This window comes from Rhipicephalus microplus, unplaced genomic scaffold (assembly GCF_043290135.1).
Source record: "Rhipicephalus microplus isolate Deutch F79 unplaced genomic scaffold, USDA_Rmic scaffold_13, whole genome shotgun sequence".
NCBI classification, from domain to species: domain Eukaryota; kingdom Metazoa; phylum Arthropoda; class Arachnida; order Ixodida; family Ixodidae; genus Rhipicephalus; species Rhipicephalus microplus.
Genome location: NW_027464586.1, coordinates 27,423,706 through 27,447,778, shown reverse-complemented (window position 1 = coordinate 27,447,778; position 24,073 = coordinate 27,423,706). Strand labels below are relative to the sequence as shown.

The window sequence follows — 24,073 nt, the reverse complement described above, 5'->3', positions numbered from 1 at the left end:
CTGCGTTATTTACTCCGAGGTAAAAAATTCTAATGACCAAATAAAGTTAAATGCCGCATTTCAAAAAGCTAAATCTTGGTGCGACAGTTGGCAGATGCCCATTAACTTTGAAAAAACCGTATTTATGCGCATTTCACACAAAAAAGAGCCCCTCTTGTTCCAATATAGCTGTAACAATATATACCTTGCTGAGGTGCAGTATTACAAGTATCTAGGGGTTTACATTACAAACAACTTGAAGTGGAATAAGCATATCGATTATGTTGCAGCTTGTGCTAACACAAGACTTTCATTTCTTAGGAGAGTTCTCAAGCACTCCACACCCACTGTGCGCTTGCTGGCGTACAAATCAACAGTTCTACCCATTCTAGATTATGCAGTCGTTATATGGGATCCTTTTACGTTGACTAATAAAAAGAAGATTGAAAAAATACAAAGAAAGGCAGCCCGTTTTATATACAACAGTTATGGTCGCACATTTGTTAGTGCACTGCTAGCGAGAGCTAATCTTCCACCAATAACTGAAAGAAACCGAATTTCTCGTCTCAAATTTTTATATCAACTAATTAAGAAGCACTATAAGATAGACACTAGCAAATTATTGTCTTTCTCCTCTGGGTATCCGACAAGGCATCGCCATAACCTCTCCATTACGCCCTTTCAAACACGCAATAACTGCTTCACGTATTCATTTTTTCCGAGAACAGTCGGGGAATGGAACAACCTAACTAATGACGTTGTTTTACAGCCATCACTTGAAAAGTTTGCCTTGTGTTTAACTGCATAATATATATGTGTGCATATGTGTGTATGTATATGTATGTATATATGTGTATATATTTGAAATTGTGTAGAATTATCACCTGTGTTTTTTTTTCCAATCCTTGCGTATGTGACTCTGTTTCTGGAATATTTATTATCCTGTACAATTTGAATTGTATTTTGTCGCCATGGTTGATCATGTATTCGTGAATTTTGTATATCAGTTTTTCCTTTTTTTTTGTAATTCCGAGAACTGTACCTTGCTTCCGTATTTTGTTCTTGTTCAACTAGGAATATTTTATGATTGTACTTCCCACCCTGCTATAATCCCTCATGTGGGATTGCAGTATCTACAAATAAAAAATAAATAAATAAATAATGCGGCGGATATTATGAGAACAGGTGATTACAAAACCCTTAGCATCACAATCACCTACATCTGCGGGAATAGCATGCAAAGTACACAAAGCCCTGGAATCTAACTCGGCGCCGCTATGGCGGCTAAGGAACTCTGCTGCTGACCCACAGGTCGCGGGATCGAATCCCGGCTCCGACCGGACCGCTGCATTCCCGCTGGAGGCGGAAACGTCGTAGGCCCATGTGCTTCGATTTTGGTGCACGTTAACGAACCCTGGTGGTCAAAATTTCCGAAGCCCTCCACTATGGCGTTTCTCATATTCATATGGTGATTTTCGGACGTTAAACCTCACAAGTAAATCATCAATCGAACTCGGGACCGCATGCACGTGAAGCAGATGTCTTATTCATTGCACCATAGCGCCAGCGCATGAAGGCGAGTCTTTTTGAGGGGGGATATATCTATGAAGTGGCTTTTTGCAAACCGTCGGTGGATCCTTGAACTGTTTTTGTGCCACGTGCATGCATTTATTCAGCGAATAGTTTGTAGGGCTTCATGAACTCGAGTCAACCATGGTGAGCGCTTTCGGCTCCGACTTCGGTTCGTGGTGCGCCGTTCCGCAAGAGCGAGTAGCCAGTGTTCGTGCGTCGTTTCAGTGCTTCCCCATGAACCGCGGGTGTTACGCTCATCAAACTTCCCAGGCGAGCCTGTGTTCAGCTGTCGAAACCTACGTATGTTTCTCGCACGTCTGAGTGCTGTGAGAAATTTTGCTTACTTGTGTCGGGAGCTACACGCGTGTTAGTGTCAGCAGCTTATTTTCAGCTGTGTGAACAAAATGCGTTTCGCACGTAAACGCTGCATAGATATATTAGCGTGCCTACACTAACACTTGCATTTCGTACGCTCGAAATGTCGCGAGCTCTACACTGGGACCGCAGCACATTTTTAGAATTTTCTCGATTACGTATTTCTGCAATTAGAATTTAGGCGCTATATTTCACTATATAGAGTGGTTTTTACTCATTTTCAGCATATAACTGATCCCATTTATGGGCAGCGGGTACTCTTACTTTTATTAAGCATCACACCGCTGTTCATGTGAATGCTGAAACGCACTCCAAGGTCAAGTATGACGTATACAAATTAGCGACGGCCAGGTCGGTCTCCCTCAAAATAAATAATGCTTCTGCACAACTCTTTCTCGAACGTCCGCGTGCAGTTGGGGTCAAGAAACAATGCAGAATGAACCTCAAACTCTTTATTGTTACTGCATGCAGTTGCTCTTTCGAAAATGCAGATTTTTATAGCTGGTACATTATCTTCACTGCATTACACTGGTTGTCTTGGTCGTGGTTCACTGGTACCAATCCATGCTGGAATGTGAGAACTCTACCTAATATTCAAAAGAGTGAATAAATCTCGGTGACATGCGCTCTCCTGCTGACTTCCGCACAAGACTTTTTTTTTCAGTACTTGAGGTTTATCATCCAGTTACGCAACCACTAATCAAATATCAACCGATCTATTTTCAATTTTGATCTCTGTCTGTCTCGCTGCCTTCGGTTTGTTTCTTTTTTAACCTTGTTCTCCTAAAATCATCAGTTCAACTGGTTTTGTAGAACATGAACGTCAAAAAACATAGGTCAGTGTTTTAGAAGCTGTTGCGCATGCACTAGTACTCTTTATTTAGGGCATGACACAGTTTCATACCTCAACAACTGATAAACGGAAACTTCGTTCTTTGTACTATTTTATTGAAATCAAAAGTGTACCACTGAGACTGCACATCCCAGTGTTTGCCCGATTCAGATAGATGTACGATATCCTGGATAAAGTGTGCCGTATGGCATTGGAAAAAAATTGGCAGCATATCCACGGAGTGAATGATGGAGATTGGAGCGAAGCATTCGTGCGTCCAATCGTTCTTGCTTCCGTCCGTTCATGCGTCCTTCTGTGTGGCCGTCCATGCGTCCATCCACCCGTTCATGCATGCCTCTGTTCTTGCGTCCGTCCTTGCGTTCAGCCATTCATCTGACCCTGCATCCGTTCATGTGTCAATCCATGCATCTGCCTGTGTGTCCGTTCGTGCATCCATTCAACACTCCAAGTACCACCATCTAGCATCTTTTCCTCATATATTCCCCATATAGAAGCACCGCCGTCATGCAGACATTCCAAGGACTAAACGAGAGGTGGAACACTCAAACTTTCTTACGGCTTGCGCTTCGGGTCTACTTCCCAACTTTAACCACCTCGAGTTCATTGTATATACTTTTTCACTGTATTCATGGCACTGCGGCCCAACGCTCGCTAAACCTTTCTAAAACCAAGGAGGTTACGCCCAGCGAGTATAACGTAGCAACCTTTTCCTGTCAGATAGTGCTCAATGTTATTTCTCATTAGCAGCCAATGGCTGCTAATGGGTAATAAGAGACAGGAGAATTCGGAATTTGTTTCTTCCGGCTTGCGCTTCGTAACTACTGCCCACCTTTAACCACCTCGAGTTCATGGTATATCCTAGTTCATTGTATTCATGGCACTGCGGCTCAACGCTGGCTAAACCTTTATAAAACTAAGGAGGTTACAGCCAGCGAATATAACGTAGCAACCCTTTCTTGTCAGATTGTGCTCACCATACATGGCAATGGCTGCTAATGTGGTCGCAACATGCGCGTAAACTAAACGCCGAATTCTCCTGTCCCTCATTCCAAATTAGCAGCCATTGGCATGTAAATTGAGCACTATTTTTATTCTTCAACAACACACAGAAGAAATCTCCCACCGGCACCACCATGGAGGTCAAAATACAATTGTTACACACTACGACTCTACGAGGCACGAACGGGTGCCGCTATTAGGAGCTTTGCCCCTGAACGTTTCTTTCCAAGACTATCTTGCAGAAAACGACAATCACAAGACAGCGGGATAAAACGGCGACGCACAAATGCCACGGCATGCAGACGATGGTGATCATGATGCCGGTGCTAGGCGCCCAGCTGGCGTGGCGGCGGCAGGAGGGGGATGCGTTTGATAGGGTTTCCGGGGGAGGAAAACATTTCGACGAAAACATTTTGGTCTGTTGGTCTGTCTGTACATCTGTCTGTTTGCCAACGTTTAACGGTACCGGGCACTTGGAGCAGCACCAGTCGATACGCCAAACGGCCGACCCCATCCGCAGCACCCACCAATGTTGCTCAAGCTTGAGCCTTCGTACTTGTGCAACTGTTAATTAAAAAGCAATGATTGCGCATATCTGAGGCACCATAACAATATGTATTTATTCTATATGTGCGTCTTTTACTGACAAAAGGCATTCATAAATAATTCTAAGTACCGTAGCGTTTATCGTTCTGCGCTGACTATACAACGCTTGCACGGAAAGGCGAGTGTTTCCAACGCTTAGCTAAAACTAGACGGTGGTGGCCCCTACCCATCGCCTTGCGTTCTACACCTTATCACCTCTGAGAAGGGTGCGCATGCCCATCTCAAAGCCGCGAGTTTCGTTTTTCAAGAAAACTGCCATATAGTGCTCATGTCTCACGTGTTACGTGACTTGATCTACTCGTTCACCTCCGCTGCACGCTCGAGGCACTCTAACGCAGCGCCTACAGAGTACCATTCACCGACTTTCTTGTGCCGAATATCAAATAATTGTTTTCTTTAATCTCTTCAAACGCAAGACTTTCGTTTTTAGACGACATTAGCAAATCGCCATGCAGATACGAGGCCATTTCGTTTTCATTGTTTTTCGCGCTTGCGCTTGTGACTTAACGGTTCTGTGCAAGTTGATACCGGTTCCTGGCGCCAGGATGGCGCGGGAGAGACTGCGGCTCTCTCCTTTTTTCCCCTTCTTGCGCCTGCTCTTACCTGCTATATGCGTTACTTCCGGGCCACGCGGCTCTCATAGGTACTTTTTATTGCTGGGCTCACTAGACAGGATTTTAATCAGTGCCCAGGAACCCGCCGCTTATATCAGAATCAGACTCAGAAATGCTTTTATTTTCCAACAAAACTGTTTGGGGTTCTTCAGGCGAAAAGCTGCACAGTCCAGCTTGAATGTGCCTGAAGGCCCTCACATGACAGCAGCAACACTAAAACTATCATACACACAGATATTTGGCATATATCCAGTTATAATACACCGCTTTAATTGAAACTAAAGATTTGCAACATGTTGAATAACACTAGTGATTTCCTACCAACACATGGTACTTAAAAATAACGTAGATATGCAATACTAATGTGAAAAGAAAGGTGACAATACATCAAAAACAATAGTATTTACAACACTAAGAAAAGCACTGCTATAAATATGGCCATGATGCACCTTATGATGATACTTTGTATAATGAAACACTGAGCGCAAAGTAGATAATACAATGAAAAATGCGAAAATGTAATAACGATGTCTTTTACATGTTCATTCCGATTTACAAAAGTATTCTCTAATTTGTTTGTGAGTCAAAGTATTTGGATTAAATCTTTCCCTTTCCACTTTATTTAACAATGAAAGTAGGCTATGTCGTAGTGACTGCATAAAATAATTTGTGCTTATGAATGGTACTAACCACCTGTCTTGGCTGCGAGTGCGTGAGTCACTTTTTTGTATTCTATTCGTGACGTATGTTTTAAGAAGGATTTGATATTGTCGAAGCCGAAACAAAATGAATATAAAAGTCGGTATTCATAAAGATTTGTTGCACGTATTATATTATGTTTTTGAAAACGTTGCGCGCAGGGATGAAAATAGGGTACATTGGCTATTTGTCTAAGCGTGCGTTTTTGAAGTTGAAGAAGTGTACGAATATTAGCTTTTGTGGTGGTGGCCCATACAAGCGCACAATAGCGAAGATGCGATTCAAACAAGGCGTAACATATTTGCAACTTTATTTTCTCAGGAAAAAAATGCCGACAGCAAAACAGCACATCAGCGGCAAATGACAACGATTTTGAGATTAATTCAACGTGAGTGGTCCAATTCATGTGTTACGAAAACGTAACGCCTAATACTTTGTATATACTGAAATATGCCATTCCTTATCCGGCACCTGACTGAGTGTTGGTTGATTATATGGAGTTTAACGTCCCAAAACTACCATAAGATTACGAGAAACGCCGTAGTGAAAGACTCCGGAAATTTTGACCACCTGGGGTTTTTTAACGTGTGCTCAAATTGATTGATTGATATGTGGGGTCTAACGTCCCAAAACCACTATATGATTATGAGAGACGCCGTAGTGGAGGGCTCCGGAAATTTAGACCACCTGGGGTTCTTTAACGTGCACCCAAATCTGAGCACACCGTGTGCTCAAATCTGAGCACACGGACCTACAGCACTTTCGCCTCAATCGAAAATACAGCCGCCGCAGTCAGGATTCGATCCCGCGTCCAGCGTGACAGCAGCCGAGTACCTTAGCCACTAGACCACCGTGGCGGAGACTTGACTGAGAGTGTACTTGTGCCTATGACATTTGTTTTTTCTCGTTTAAGGTTTGCAGGAAGCGTAACTTGGACAGATGCGAAGAAACTTACTCAAGCAAAAGCTTTGTCTCGTGTACTGTAAGAAAGTTCACCTCATTTTACTTGTTATATATCTATGTAACGTTTTCCAGACATCCGCGGACAGCCTATGAATATTATGTAGCTCAAACGGCCATTCATAGGACGTGAAAGAATATTCCTTTTTTAGCGATCGGCATCACTTATTCACAATACTGTCACGTAGTGTTGTGACTAGTACCACAAGAACTTGAAGGCAGTTTGGGGGAAACCACTACATTTGGCCCGATGCGGCCCCAATATTGTTGGCGGTAACACTCGAAGAATGCAGCTGCCGCCCCCGCGTGGCACCCGGAAAGAAAACTCGCGGCTCGCCGCTACACACACACACACACACACACACACACACGCACACACACACACACACACACACGCACACACACACACACACACACACACACACACGCACGCACGCACGCACACACGCACGCACACACACACACGCACACACACACACACACACACACGAACTCCAAAAACTCAAGTGGGGGAAATACACTGCTGTTGCATATCGACCTGCTCATTCCTGAGAAGCTAACTAGTTTATTTATTACAGTTACATGGCGCATTCACAAGGTTTTATCCATATTATTTTTTTGTTTAACTAACTGGCTTTTTCAAAAAAATAAGAATTTCGGAAGTTTGCCCTCTTCTTTTATGTTAGATTGGCTTGAGCCCGTTAAACCTCCTGGTGGTACGGGCTACCCCCCTTTTTTCCTTTTAGTTACTTTCACATAAAGAGGGCGGAAACACACACACACACGCGCACACACACACACACACCGTGCTAATTTGAACGGTTTTATTTGCTATATCAAATGTACTCGTTGGGCCAAAAGATGATTATTATGCGCCCATATCTTGCGCGCTTGAACAAGATTATACTAGGCACAAAGATGGACACCAAGAAATAATTTTTTTTCTAGTCAGCGTGACATAGGGCATGCTAATACACTTGTCACTCATCCTCTCTATTTTTGCAGCTTGTATGTTTGCACATGTAATCTGATTTCCGTTTCGTGCCAAAATTCTTGGTGTGTCAAACAGACAAAAACAACCAAACTTCTTACAACTACATGCTTCACTCATTGTACGCTCACGACCGTTTTGCTAGCTACGCATATACTAAATTTGAATAAGGTGACTTGAATAGATAACGAAAATAAATGTCCTCTCTAAACAAGATAATTATGATATCTAAATTTTGTACGGCATTATTCACCTCCGCTTCGTAACATTGTGCAGATTTGAAAGTGACATAGCAACCTTTCTTATTCGTCCTTCGCATATCATTGATTCCCACAGTACGCGATACCTGCCATTTTTTTCTAAGGCGTCCCCGCTGAAGAAGACGAGGTTGCTCGAGTAGGGCATAAGGCTAACATGTTCTTCGACTACCGTCTACGGTGAACGACACCAGCGTCCCTACTCAAGTTTATTGCTTGATCTATGAACAGAATATGGAATGCAATTTTAGGTAGATGACAGCATCGTGTTCATCCAAGAAATCAATGCCGACTATGACATCTCAGGAACAACGCTCGAGGGTGACAAATAAAGTTGGGTATGTGTCGTCGCGGATTCCAAATCCCGCGGTAAAATTTCCCTTCGGCTTCACAAGGTGTTCACCCGCCGTACGCATCTGTGGGCCGTCCTGCTCTGTTCACTGTCTAGAGATCGGCCGGTAAGCGCGCACTGATGACGAAGTAATCGGCATCTGTGTCCACGAGAGCACTGACACCGCGGCTTTCGATTATTATGTCGAGGTCTGCAGTTTTCGGTCTTGCGGTGCAGTTAAAACGAGGTGTCTCGTCATAAAGGTTTTCGTTTCGTTGCGAATGCACTCGTCTCTCGCTGTTTTCTTATAGACCTGAATTTCAGAAGGGATCACGTTGTCACTTATATGTCGTGTTTGTCCCAGCTGTGTTGTTGTCGGCGGCGAAAATTCTTCAAAAATTTGGTGCACAGCAACCACACCTCCAGCAGCCACACTTTTCATTTTCCCGGCCTTGGGGACCAGCTCCGCGCTCCCAAAACTAAAACCAACGCTCTGGTGACTGGTAACTGGCAGGTGATTGTAAGTGGGATGAATACCTAGGTGTCTACTCATTTTTGGCTAGGTGCTCTGCAATGTCTCGCGGGCATTCGTCTCGTTTTGGGCGGTGCGCGGGGAACCGTCGCAGTACCAATTCTCTGTAGTGACAGGGGCGGTAGACATGTTCGCTTCACTGCAGTGGTAAAAGAGTGGGCGATGGTCAGGCGCTGGCAATATATTCATCTTCCTTAGCGCGCCGAATACAAAGAACGGAGATCGGCTTTTCAACGTGTGTCGATGGAGGACGACGTTGCAGCATCATGGCGAACCGGCGCATGGCTAGCGTGCGTAGTCCATAGTGTGCGGCTGCGCAGTATGTTACCACTTCTGGGTCCTTTATTGCTTCACTTGGTCCGTGCATGCATAGTCCATGCTGAAATTCCTCTTTGATTAGGGTAGCGAGGACCGAGACCTACGATCGTGATGTCGAAGCCATCTTGGACAATTCTCTGTGAATGACAAGCCTAATCAGTTCTTTGAGGTTGTGATCGTGCGGGAAGTTTGGTGGAGTGGCTTTGGTGCTCACTGCGGTTGGCTCGTTAAAAAGCAGTCACAGTGCCTCACACGCCATCGCGAAGACTTCTTGGTGTTGCTGGCTTTTTAGGAGGTCTTCTACTGTAAAGGGGGTGTATCGTAGAAGCCCAGTAAAAATATTCGTTTTGATGCCTCTCTTCAAGCAGCGCACCTTGTTGTCCTCGGACAGGGCCGAGTCAACTTTTCGAAATAGATGGTGCATTTGTTATACGTACTTAAGCACAGATTCTCCCACCTGCTGCATGCGTGTATTAAGCAGCATTTCTGCGCGCTCGTTGCCATTCTCGCTTGGACTCAACGCTGCTTCAACAAATGCCAGGTAGACAGCAATGCTTCACGGTTCCCTAACCATATCTTGACGTACACTTCCAAGGAAAAAAAAAAGAAACGTGCCTAGGCTTGCCATAATCATCCCAGTTGTTGACAGCGGCTACTCTTTCAAACTTTTCCAGCCATTTTTGGGCATCTTTTTATGTGAGCCATAAAAATTTGGCAGCTCTCATTGGCGCAGAAGCACAAATGGTGTCGTGGCAGTGTCGGTAGTGTTAGTTGCTGCAGTGTTTGTTGTAATCTTGATTGGGAGAGTGCCAATTAATGAAAGTAAGTTCTACAATCGGTGGCTTTTTCGCTGCAAAGTGGTACCGTCCACATGGAATGTGCGCTGGGGACTGCTGCTTCTACTTCACTGAGGTGTCCGTGACATGGGACCCCAGCACTTCCCCTAGATGTCACGTAGTGTTGTGACTAGTACCGCTGGAATTTGAAGACACTTTGGGCACAACCACTTAATTTTGCAGAAATCGGCTTCTAGATGGTCGGCAGGAAGATTAAAAAAAACACAGCTGCCACGCCCGCGTGTCACATGAAAACGAAAACACACTCGAGCATCGCTGCTACACACACACTAATTCTACCCCTCTACCCAGCTTGCACCCGCCATCAATACAAGAACAGAGTGAGACAATATACCATCATTATCACGTGATCATACAAGGTCCTAGTTTGGCGCGCGTAGACACGATTGGCACAAATCATGAGCGTGCACTTTCATCGCGACAATCGAAAAGACATCACGAGTCAATACATTGAGCTGTTATTGGCACGCAGACAAATCCAGCAGCAATAGCTTCTCTTACCTTTTGGATTAGTCGTCTGGCTTTTGTAGAAGTGTAACCATACGGGCCAATCACTCGAGAAGACACGTAAATGGCCTAATATGCATTGAAATAAAGCTTCCATATTGCTAGCGAACACGCACAAGGACGCCAAGAAAAATAACGAGACAGGCCTATTACTTTTATTTGGTGTCCTTGTGAATGTTGGCTAGAAATACGAAAGCTTTCAGCATTCAGGGCACAATGCTTTTAGGCCTACATACCATTACAGTGAGCTTTTTCAACAAAAAAGACATATATATTACACATAGCCAAAGTAATATGAGCTAGCAAAGAATGTATTAACGGCTGGTGGGTTTATGCAGTTTAACGTTACAGGGCTGCCCTGCTATGAGGGTTGGCGCAGAGAACAACTCTGGGTAATATCTACGAACTGTGGCTGTTTAACAGACTCTCACATCTTATAGTACATGGTAATCGATTTTGCTACCTTTGTTGGACTGCATCCACCGGGATTGTGATGGAGCCCTCAACTTTTGGGTCTGCAGCCGAGCTTCGTAATTCTTAAGCTACCATGTGGGCTCAAAGATGTGTGAATGGTGATGACTAGAGAACGAATTGTAGGCAAATGCTTATTTTGATCTTGTGTTCTTATAGAGCCACTTTGAGATATGATCAAGAATGAGAGGTACAGACAAGTTTTATTGTGTTTTAAAGTGCATTTAAATGAGTATTTTTGACGTTTCTTCCTAAACTTCACTAAAGGCCAATAAATGTCCATCTTCACAATAGGCGCCCGTATGAACGCTATATTTAACCTCAGACATTGCTTTTGAGTAAAATCGAACTCTGGTATTCAATTTATCAGACAAAATTGAGCTTTCCAAGCTGTATTGGGTGCAACCTACACTCCACCTCTTAAGTTCTTTTCAGCATTGTGAAGGCTATAAGGCCTCTTAGCCAATAGGGAGGCCGATTAGCCTCAACACACGTATTAATCCCCATCGCTTTGTCTCCTTGGCACCTCAATGGCATCTGCTCGCTGCGTAGGACACAGAATGTAGTCCTGTACAGCCGGAAGACGATGTAGAACGAATTTCAAATCATAAAGCATTGAAAGTAGAATGTAGCTAAAAACAAGATGCCTACGTTGCCTTTTATCGTTTGTCAATTACTTCTTAAACGGCGCTTCACTAGACCACATGAGAAGTTTTACTTACTCACTGGAAGTTGCGTGCCCAATAAATACATTTCCGCAGCACTATGGATTTAAAGGGTTCATTACAAGCCACAAAAGTGTGATGAAAGGAGGTGAGCTTGAAAGTTTTGCCGTTTGCCGCTGAAGCTTTCGCAAGCCAAATTACTTTCCTGCCATCTTCGGTACCGGGGAAACTTGGAGGCTTACGACCATGTGACAAGTTGCATGAACGCGCCATGCGCTTAAAAGGTTACATTCGCATGACATGCCCATGCCAGGACGGTGTGCAAGCAATTCTTTGTCGTTTCTTGTTCTCCGTTTCTGTATTGTACAACCTGTTTTGGGGATGGATCCCTCTATGCGCGCACATTTGGTGAGGCTGGAGTGGGTCATATATTCTTACCATTTTATGCAGCGTTGCACCGCTGGAACTCCTCTAAGGAACGATGCACCAAAAACATGCTTAGTGGTTTGAATGATGGCACCGGCATGATGCGAAAACATTGGAGGACCCTCAGGCTTCGCCTTTAGGAGCTGAACACGATAGCGTAATCCGGCCCCTAGTGCACCCTTCAATTGCAATGTGCATACTTATTCATATGTTTTGTTACATACACACGCACGCACATAAACACGCACACAGTTGATTGGACCAGCACGCGCTATTAGCGCCAAATGGGCTCAGTTTTGTCGTGAAAGCTGTCGAAAAAAATACGTTAAAGAAGCCCTGAAACACTTTTTCAAGTAACCTTGGAAATACTTCACTAGAAGAGCTTATTGCCACACGAATTTATCGCCACCCAATTTTTAAGAAGCCGTCCAGTGCGAGTAAAATTACAAAGCTTTGTCTCTTGCTGAAATTACATTATCTCCTCTACCGTCCCAACAAAAGCGCTGAAAGCTAAGCAGGAATGCGTGGCGAGGCAAGGAAACTACCGCTCCTTGTGACCTTGAGCGCTTTTTTTCTCTTCAAATGCGCGGCTTCGGCAGTGTGATCGCGCGTGCACGCGTGAACAAGTAGCGGCCCTCCGTGGCTATCTCGGTAACTTGATTTTCGGTCACGGACGCACAGACAATTTTTCGCTCATGACCGACGGCGTCGACGCCGGCAGCGGGTTCCCTGCGATACGATCTCTTTAAGGCTATCGCGTTAAAATCAAAAGCACCAGTGGAAACAAAATGGAGGTAGCTTAGTCTCGTATCTCGCTCAATACAAAGTAAAATATTAACACGCACTACTTTAATTTGCATGTTTCAGTACTTCTATCAACCTTCACACTTTGAAACAGATATTGGTCAAATCAGACATGTCGCCTCGATTAACTTTCGCAGCATCAGGTACTACTTTGACGTACGCAGGACCATTACTTGTGCTATACGTCAACACCGCCATGCTGGATTTGCGCCTGTAAGATAAATGTCAAGCGGTGTTCAGTCCGACGTTTCTCCTCTTTCGGGGCTCAGGGAATTCAAAATCTTGGCATATGAGACCATTAGTGTCCAGTGAATGTATTCCTCTTGCCTGGTTGAAATTTTTGAACCGAGTGAAGGGCCCTTCACGGCGTTTCCTGACAGAAGAGGAATTGACCTTGTTTAGGGTAAATTATTACGAGGCAAAAAGACGCTTCTGACTTGATAACGTTCTTGCTTTTGCTCCTGTGTTGCCCCTCTCAGCAATGCCAAAAAGAGATCCAAGAAGGGGCTCATTTGATGGTGGATCATTACCTTACCATGGTGGACTACAAAACAAAAAATTGTATCCTGCAAACTTACCGGGAATAAATCACGGCTAGGCGCAACTATTGGCGCATTGACACCATCATGAAATAAAATATTTTTGTTTGCTTTCCTGTCACAGACACAGATCTCTCAAGTAACCCTTCAAAAAATTTGATTTTTCTCTGAGTAATTTAGCCCTATATTTGCAATTTTGGGGGTGTCAAATATAACTTACTTGAATATTTCTCGCGCCTAAAAACCTCGCTTTAGCACCTAAAAATCAGGCCGATGGGATTGAGAATGCATAGAAGAGTCCAGCGCGGTGGTACTGTAGTCACGCGGCTCGGTTGCTCACTAGAAGGTCACGCGTTCGATGCTGGATGTGGAGTTAGATTTCTGATGAAGGAAAATGCTAGAGGTGCGTGTACTGCGGGATATCAACTAAACATTTTCCGCGATGACGTGCCTTCTAGCGTTATTTGAGAAGGCAAGACATTATTATGTGCACTTCAGCCTCTAACAGCAGGTACTTACGTGATTCGCAATGTTCAGGCCTGCTTGAGAACCGAACAAGTCCGCCGTTGAGGCTGTGAACGCCAAAGCAAGAATGAAAAGCAGGTATGCTGACGTGTACTGCGCGGCGAAGAACCGATGAAGAGACACCAGGCCCACAATTACCTGCAATTTTCACAGTTGTGTCTGAGCTGAGTTGACGTCAGTAAGTCAGCCTATCGATTATTCAAATATTTCTTTTTCTTTCAACGCTTGTTGCACGTTGGGTGACATGCTGGGAGAAGCATGTTTTATGTTTAAATCTGGAATATATGAAACTTTTGTGTGGGGGCTAGTTCGAACACACTGCAGGAAAAGGCTTCGCTGCAAAGTTGAGGACGTAAGACTGAACTGACACAGGGAAAGCGCACGTTTCTGTGTCAGTCCAGTTTTTGTCCTAAACTCTGCAGCACTGCCTTCCCTGCTAGAATTGATTAGGGGCGAGTTGGCACAAAGTTAGCTGGAAAAACATTACGCAACAAAAAGACTAAGATGGTGAAACACAGTCAACACAAGTTCTGAACTTACTACTGAACTTTAAAGGGCCAACTGTTTGCTTTTGTGGTGCACAATATCACACTACCTTTCTATAAAGCAATCAATATTTTGACGAGGATACATGACAAGCATTTCTTCAAGAGCCTGTGTGCGCAACCCGCACACTCAAGTAAAATGCAAAGAGAAAAAACAGATGCCAGTGAGTTTTAAAACAGCAAAATTTCAACAAGCTAACCTTCATGAAATGCAAAAGCTAATCTAGACGATGTGGTGTCACCACGTTAAAAAGTCATGTGAGTGAATCTATGAAAAAATGGCCAACGTTAAGCACACAAAAATGAATGCATGAAGTGGAAATTTCGAGGTGTTGGGCGTAAGCGTTACTGAACGAAACGGATGGCTTTCTGATGCAACTGCCTGCCGCTTTTCAGATCAAAGCTGCGTCAGCAATTTCACTTTCTGTCTATCACACTGTCGTTTTTAAAGAAAGGATTTCTCCAAACTGGGAACACATGCGCACTCTTTGCATTGATCTACCAGATGGATTCCTCCTTTAATTCTGAAATAAAACTTTCTACTGTTGCCGGTTTGCTGAAGCATATACAAGTCTGTTGTCCACAAAAGAAAAAAAATTGCGCCATCTTCTCAAAGAAACGCTCATACGATGTTAAACAGCAGCGTTGCGCATGGGTGGCGTCACGGTTTGCCCAGTTTTAAAGCGGATGCTGCGGTGAGCGCTGAGAGACTCATTTGAAGCGATGGCAGAATTAAGCCTAATCGTTTCTATGACAGCTTCAGTGTACGAAAGAGCATCGTCTTCCGCAGTTCTCTCCATCGCAAATAAACGAGCCGGAAGAGTGTTCTCCATCGAGATAAACGAGCCGAACTCGATCGGCGCTCGAGCATTGCGAGTGGTGGAAAGAGTGAAACGAGAGGGAGATGACACGTACTATCACGTTTCATCGAGTACGTTAGGCGCGCTTCAGGTTTATTGCGTGTGAACAAATGAGGCGGCAGCTGCTGTCGCTACCCAAACCAGCTACCCATTAAAATCGTAGAAAAGCAAATTCGGCCTTGAAAGTTGGTCCAGATTTAAAGAAACGGGATGTCTGCTTTCTGGTTTGAATGAACGTACACCCGGTTATTCTTATATTCGGAAACGAATACGTAGCCTCGCTATTTAATTTAAGTGTTATTAGATGCGCACTGACAAAACATGCGCAAATCATTAACTCATGACTGACGTAATTACTAATGGCTCATTCAAGACAATTCCCGTTTCTCATGAATACACTGCAGATATTCATAACTAACGGAATGTTTCTGAATGGGTAATCACTAGCTACCTCTCACGAGGCAATATCACTATTAATTCACGTAATGTCGCCACATGAGGACAAATGAACAAAATAAGAGGGTCAATGAAAGCACACATCGGACTTGTACAAACGGTTGCAATGTTTCCGACAAACACGAGAATCCAATGAAAACGAATATTTCTCCTAGCAATACAGAATGAAAACCTGTTTATTCGATTATTCGAATATCACAGTATCGTTAACAGAATAACCAACTGAATATCCGGTCAGTTCGGTTATCCAGTTTTAAGGGTCGAATAACCAATTAATCAAATAACAGGATAAGCGGCTTTGCCGAAAAACTAGTTCATTGTGATGCCTGACTACGCGGCACCTTACCAACACCTGCAGCGAGGGGAGTGCAGGAAGTTGGCAAGCTGGGCCAGTTTGATCACGTTCATAATTGAAAATTTTGTGGAAGCGCACTAAAAAAGCGCACTGAAAAAGCGCACTCAGCTGTGAAAGCAAGCGCTGTCCTTGTCAGCCTCTTCTGTCCGTCCGTTTTTTCAGTGCGCTCGAACAAAATTTTCAATTATGAGGGGAGTGCATTGCGGCGTGTTACGAATGCATGGATGGACAGCGTTACACGGGCTAGTCAAATAGCTGGATTGCATCTAAAAGAATAAAGGCAGTTCTGTACTACGAAGTGCAAAACACGCTATGCTCCGTACGTTTGCAATGAGGTTCAAAGATCCCAGTTAAAAGTGCGTACGCATGCGTTTGAAGACGTACAAGTGCTGTACTTCTTTGATTGTGTCGATGGCTTTGTAAAGATAATTGTTTTGGTTTATTGACTCAAAACCACCATATTAATATGAGAGACGCCATACAGGAGGTTGCCAAGAATTTTGATCACCTGTGTTGCTTTAACGTGCGCCTAAATCTAAGCTCACAGTTATCGAATATCTTTGTCTTCATAGAAAAAAAGCCGATGCTTCGTGCTTCTCGGTGGCTCAGCGGTTACCACGTAGCGCTCACGGTTCAGAGAACACAAGTTCTATTCGGCGCCCCGGAGACCATTCTGGCGGTCCCAGAATGCTTTATGACCTGGCAGGTTGTCTGGAAAGGTGGCACGGTACTGCACGCTATAAAAAGGAAAGATTGGGGCAAAAAAAGCTCAGTGGTAAGTTCAGCGCTCGTCCTGTACACTGTGTTGCTTTTCATCATTCGTTTGTTGTATTGTGTTTTCGCCCGAAAAGTGCAACTGAGTATTATGTAGTTCTGTATCACCAAAATTATCATTACAAAACAACTGACGTAAACTTTTCGTGCTTGTGCATGATAGGTAATTGAATTAGAATATTCATAGAGTCCAACCTCGTATTCCCTCCCGTCTTCTTCGCTGGTGCTACCGATGGGCAGGGCTACATTTTTTTGGGCGCCACACTATCCTCTCAAGCTATGGTAAGTATATAGTAATTTTTCACTATCTTCTATTTTGTTTTTTTTTTGTTTGATCCAGAATATTGCAATAACTAAGTCACTGCTGCTATGCAGTTTTAACAGCACAATAGGAACCAATGTGTGTAATATTTAGAACCAAATATTTTCTAACAAATACCACAGACAAGGGATAGATGGCAGATATCTATTTGCTGTGGTGACGAGCTATGTCCTCCATAGAATGCGTGCATTTTTTTTCAATTTCAGTTGGCGTTCCGCAAATTTCCTCAAGGGCAGTCCTCGCAGCAAAGCCCAGCTCTTTTGCAGCTGGTAACCAAGGAGCAGTACGATAGGTGGCAAAAGGCGAGCTGTACACTACGTCGGTTGTGTAAAAAGTTCTATGAGGGTACACTGGAGCCTCCAGTAGGCTCTTCCAGGCTCTTAATTTGGGGTGTAACTTAAGGTAATTTTTGTGGCGTCCTATCAAGTGTTTGGTGAGAGAGTAAGCCTCAGAATAGTATGGTGCTAGGTAATGAAGTGTAATACTTTTTATTAATTTCACTTCTAAACACTGTTCTCATGTTAACAACCATGATCACATTGTTCTTGAAGACTTTCTTTCTACCATTGCCATAACACAGTTCGCGTCTTGTCTTCCTACACTCGCGACTACGAAGCAGGTGCACTAACTCATGACAAGCAGAAAAACTTGTATCCATTTCAGGTCTTCACTTTAACTGCGTAGAAATCAGGGTGGGCTATTTCGATTGACATAGTTGAGTATTCAGCAAGGCGGGGTGCCTTTGTTTCCCGGCGCTTTGTTGTTTTTTTTTTCATTTCACCATTTCACACTCAGAACAAGTTTCCACATCACTGGCAACATGAAGCTGCTTTATTGGTTTTCCGTGTACATTTCTTGGTGACCTTGTGGTATGTCCTCCCTAATCCATCGCTGCTGGCAGCAGTGATACAACTTCAGGGCTAGGGTATTTTTCTTTCGAGAACAGACACCTACCCAATATGCAAGTACATGTGGGGCGTACCTTTTCAAAGCTTCGTCACGTTATTCATTCTTTCAGTGATTTCGTGGGGCGCGTCAAAACGTGCAAGTGCGTAAGCGTTCACGAGCCTTTGGCCTGGTCTATGGATTATATGAAAAGTGAACTGATAAATTTCTATCACCCACCATGATATTGTGCCTATTAGCTGCGTCAGTTGAAAGAGGCGTGTGGATGCCTGGTTGTCGATGAAGAGGTTAAAATTACGTAACAGGTTACTACTGAAGTAACAGAGCGACATTACGGTGGCTAAAGCCTCGTTTTATGGTGTGTAAGATTGGGTTATGTTGCCCATTTTAGAGAATGTTTTATGTCTGCTGACAATGAAACCAAAATACCTTTCGAGATCATAAATGAGCTTTCTAGAGAGACTGTAGAGCCTGTCTACGTTGCATCTTTGGAGGAGAGTGAATCAGCGTGCTTCTACTAATGTTCTTAGGAAGAAAGTATTCTTTTCTCCACTAAATCACACGAGGTCAGAGTATATACTTTATGTTGATGCATTCGAAAGAAGGTGTTGATAACTCTTCAACTCTATTACCAGTTGGCGTTTACGTATGATGCTTGCTTCATGCTATTTAACGTAGGGAAATTTTCTCACTAGGTGTATATTTTCCGAATTTAAAATCATTCGGAAGTGAGCGCTAGAGCGGGTGGCATTCATTTTTTCATTCGAGTTTCTCAGCAACGGAAAAATTTTCTAGACGGCGTATTACCAACTCGCCTGAGTGCTAAGGTTAATCAGTCTGTATGCAGTGCTCCTGCACAAAACTAATCCGGGAGAGAGAGGGTTAAACGCCTCAGCAATGTTTGGATTGACATATGTCATCCGTAGCTCTCAAAGATGGCCTATAGGTAGTACAGCGCCGGAAGTATGACGAGGAATATATAACTAATAAAATTTGGACGAGAGGTCAATCGCAAATGAAAACATATATCTGAATAGCAAATTGACGTAAAAAAACTTTATCAGCATTGCCGAGAACCTTTTTGATTTTACGTCCATGCATTTCTTTTAGCTGCGACTCAGCGTTCTAATTGAGTAGTTGATTTCGTGCCAATATCATGATCACACTGCAAAGACAAGATGGGCGCTCTCTTGCAACTGTTTAATTCTTCAAAAATGCAGGCTAATATAAGTCCAACTATTGCCTACGCATGTACAACGTGCTCGCGCCACTTTATCACACTATGTAGAACACATTTTAAATACACCACTTCAGATTTGCTCAAAGTTATTGAAGTTTCACTGACACAATCACTGCCCCGTTTTTGTAAGGAAAAAATACGCTTCCAAATTTCCCGTTCTACCATGTTTTATTCGCAGGATACGAACCTCCATGAGTCATAGCGTGCATCCATAGCATGTCACATGCGCTTGTAAATGCACACCAGTTACAGCCTGTTCCCCGCTAGAGGTCAAAGTAGCAGAAAGGCTGCAAAAGAAGCACACTTCTTCAAATGGGCTACTGAAGTGGTTTAAGCGATACACCTAGCGTTCAGAAAGAGCTATATGTTGGCCGAAGGGGGACTGCGTCAATTATCGACGAAGGAAACACACTCTCACTCTACGAAATAAAAACGCTGCGCGTTTAGGCACGCATCTGATATGTGGATACACGTCCCGCTTCATGCACATTCATATCCGGCTAAAAGCTAAACAAGGTAGCACAAGAAATTTTAGAGGCGTTTTCCATACAGCAACGGGGTAGCAATTGTGTGAGCAAAAATTCAATCACCCTGCAAGTGTTGGAAGTGCTGTATCTAGAATGTGTTTAGTGTGATTAGTGTCGCGATGGCGTGAGAACGTTGGCCATGCGTTGGCTTTAAGTGGACCTGTATTACCTTGTATTCATCGAGAAGTAACACTTGAAAGACTTTGAACATCCTGTCTCTGTACTTCTTTTTTAAGCTTGGTCAAGATTTTCGCGCGAAATTTACTGATGAATTCGGACATCTACCAGTTAGCTGTATGGCGCATACTACTGTAGAAACGTTTGCCGTTATTCTTCACCTTTATTTCCGTCTTCCTTTTTGTTGCTCTGTACCCAAACATGCTGTCATCCATATTTACGCTAATTTATATTACTTGCTGATATGTACCTATACATCACACAAAAACATGAAACAACCGCTGTAATTCACTTGAAATCAAGCTGTTCTTCCAGGTCTTTATGTACCGTCTTTCTACACGTTGGCTTGTAACAATCTAGTTGGTATACCAACCCGCGCAGACAAGTGCATTACCATATGTATGCAAATGCATGCACATCCTGCCTGGACCTGTGAAGGTCTGCAGTATGCATTAATATAAAATAAATAAAAAATAAAACATATAGAAGCGTATGCATTATAAGTTTTAAATACGAAGCATTTCTTTCCGAGCTTCAGCAACTTTGACCGTATCCATCTATCCATCTGTCTGTCTGTCTGTCTGTCTGTCTGTCTGTCTGTCTGTCTGTCGGCCGGTCTGTCTAGCCACCATATACCCTCAGCTCTCCTGGCCACTCAGATAATGGTATCGAGGCCAAAATTGGTATGGCAGAACATGATTGTACGACGAGCATAATTGGCTAATTAAACAAAAAATATGACATATATGTCAATGATGCCATGATTTATATTTCATATTCTTCTTATATTTCTTCATCTTAGAAAAAAATTTCTGTCACAAGAATACCTTTAGGTTTTCATTTTTTTCCTCACGTATTAGGAGAGTGTACTGCGCTCAATTCAGTTACTGTAGCACAGCCAAAACTTCAAAAAATTTTAGAAAGAGTCGAAAATTTCATGTCAGTGCTCCCAAATTTTATGTGCTATCTTAATTGCATACGAGTGAGAGCATCCACAATCTAACAATTTATTTTATTTCCTTTATCATTCGGTTGTAGGCAATGAATTGCTATGCCTGTATGATGTATGCATTATATAATACAATGATCGCAACGCTTGCACGTCATGATGTCATTACTCTTGTGCTCGTTTCTTATGCACTCTTCTTGTATTGCCACTGCATCGCGTTGCTTGTAAAAGGTTTGCATCTCTTCCACTCCTGTAATAACCCTCAAGGAGGGTTGACAGTGTTTTGTAAATAAACAAAATAAAATAAACTTTTTGCTCTTGCGGTGATTTCGTTCACATAGCATAATGAAAAACTGGTATGGCATGACATGACGGCATTACCAACATAGATGGCAGACCCTATCGTGAAAATCATTACATGCATGCCATGTAAGTCATGACTAGACGCCAGGCTCATGGTGCTCTCGCGGTCGTTTTGGTAGCTTCACATATGCTAATTTGTTTTTATTTTTACTTATATATTTATTTATTTATTGATACTTCCGGCCAATATGCTGGCCCATGCAGGAGGGGCAAATACAATAACACAATGGCAAGCCATTCACAAAAAGACTAACAATGCAAGAAGAAAAACGTACACTGCAAGACGCTTGCTTCACAAAACAATTCACACAAGGAATAGCAATGAAAAAAAATCTTGAGACAATAACAGAGCATTACTCAGCATGGGATTCACGACACAATTGTACGAAATGTTTAAACAGTGATCATATCTATACTAAACAATAAGAACATTGGTTTTCCAATTCTTTTGCAAAGTTTTCTGATTGTATGACGTTAACAGGTAAAGAGTTTCATTCTATTATGGTGCGCGGGAAAGAACTGTTCATGTGAGATTAGGTTTTGGCGAATATAGGCGTGAGAGAAAAGCTGTGTCTGTGTCTAGTCGACCGTGTGCGTAGTGGTTCTAAAGAGTGAGGCTTCTGAAGGCCTACTTTCCATTTTATTATGTTGTGCAGTAACTGTAGGCGACCAAGTTTGCGGCGATGTTATAGTGAACTTATTTTATTGGTAAGCATTAAAAGTGAAGGGGAATGTTCTCTTTTGTATTTTCCGAAAATAAATCTAACAGCCATCCTCTGCACACGCTCCAAATTCATGATGTCTTTTTTGGTGTGAGGATCCTATACAACCGCTGCATATTCAAGTTTTGAGCGCACAATTGCGTTGTTTGCCAAAAGCTTTGTACTCACCGGAGCTTTGCTAAACTTTTTTTTCAAAAACCACAATTTGCGCAAGGCCGAAGAGCATGTAAGAGATATAGGATCTGACCAAGTAAGTTTGTTAATAAATGTGACACCTAAGTATTTATACTAGTCAACCGTCGTTATTATGGTGTCTTTAGGAACGTAAGAAATTATAATAGGTTCTTTTTTCCTAGTTATTCCCATCAAAACTGTTCTTTGTACATTTATTTCCATTCCCCTAAGGCTACACCACTCTGAAATAGCTGTGACCAATTGCTGCAAGCTTTGGTGATCATTCTGCGAGGTAACTTCTTTAAATATGACACAGCCATCCGCAAATAAATTTACATGTACGTCAATAGGGAGTTTTTCCGAGATATCATTTAATAGATCAGGAGTAGGAGTGGCCCCAGTACGCTGCCTTGCGGCACACTCGAGGTTACATGGTGCGCAACGGACGAGCATTGCTTAACTTCTACAAACTGTTGCCTGTGCCGTAGGTATGCCTGGATCCATGATATAATGTTTGAAGCGAGACCAATGCACTTAAGCTTGTGGAATAATTTTTCGTGAGGCACCCTATCAAAGGCTCTACTGAAATCGAAAAATAGCATGTCAACTTGTCCGGAGAAGTCAAGTACCTCAGAGATATCATGAGCAACTGACACAATCTGAGTTGTAGTCGATAACCCCTTTCAAAATCCATGCTGTTGTTGAGAGAGGACCTTGTGATCACTTTAATACTGGCGAATAAAACCTGCTACATTGTGTTCTCATAATTTACTACAAGCGCTTGTAATAGAAACTGGTCGATAATTAGAAACTGGAAGATAGTCTCCCTTTTTATAAATTGGGACAACTCTGGCTTTGCGCCAGTCGGATGAAATATTCTGTAAGCGTTAACATAACTTGAAAATTCTGTTAAAAAGACCCAAATTCGTTCCGCGTAACGTCGTAATAAACCTTCGGTATCCCGTCAGAGCCTGCAGATTTACGTACATCAAGATTAGGAAGCCTTTCCAAGACACCTTCTCGAGAAATTGTAATCTCGTGCACTACAGGTCTTGCATTTCTCAGTTCATAACAATCTAATTCGAAAAACACACTCCAGAAGTATTCATTGAAATGTTCTGCAATTTCTTCGGGGTCCTCTATAATTTTATAGTTAATGTTTACTTTTTGTGCGGCTTTTTTGTTGACTGACTTAGGTAGTGCCAAAACGTTTGTGGAGAGTTTGTAATAAAATCAGGAAGGCTATGATTGAAAAATCTACCTCACGCCTTCTCCACTTTAGCCAGCAAATTATTTTTTTCTATGACCATTTGACTCTTGGATTTATGTTTCTTTTTCATTCTCTTGAGTCTGTGCCTAGTTTGAATAATGTCTTTGCTTAGCCAAGGTTTGGAAAACGGTTTCTTATTTCTTTAAAGGAATAATTTTGTCAATACAATAAGTAATGGTGCCCGTAAACACTTGTCAAGAAAGGTCCTCATCGTTGTCAACAATATTTAGGTGCAAGTCTATTATTGTTGAATCAATAACAGATTCATCATTCGCTTTATGATAATCTCTGAGTTCCGCTTTTTCACGGGGTAACCGTAATTTACTCACACTCAATCATACCGTAAAGGAAATCAACTGATGATCAGAAATTCCATTCTCAATCTCAACAACTCCTTGCTGAAAACGTCACTAACAAATAACAAGTCAAGAAGGTTGCCACCACGAGTAGGTTCATGTACAACTTGATGGAGATTCATGTTTAGCAGATTATCAATGAGTAAATCACACGACAGGCTATGTCCATATCTCATATGATACCAATCTATTCGTCG

At 42.8% G+C, this 24,073-nt stretch overlaps 1 protein-coding gene across 4 annotated transcripts in view; it reads right to left on the bottom strand.

Annotated features, from left to right (window-relative positions):
• LOC119165924 (ATP-binding cassette sub-family C member 2) overlaps window positions 1-24,073 on the bottom strand; it is a 1,429,043-nt gene that overhangs the window by 1,216,764 nt on the left and 188,206 nt on the right. For 3 of the 4 annotated variants that reach the window (XM_075882663.1, XM_075882665.1, XM_075882664.1), the window contains one exon: window positions 13,875-14,018. The exons of the other annotated variant lie outside the window; for it this stretch is intronic. In XM_075882663.1, coding sequence (XP_075738778.1) covers window positions 13,875-14,018 — 144 coding nt within the window. The remainder of the gene's footprint in view (window positions 1-13,874; window positions 14,019-24,073) is intronic. 4 annotated transcript variants of the gene reach the window in all.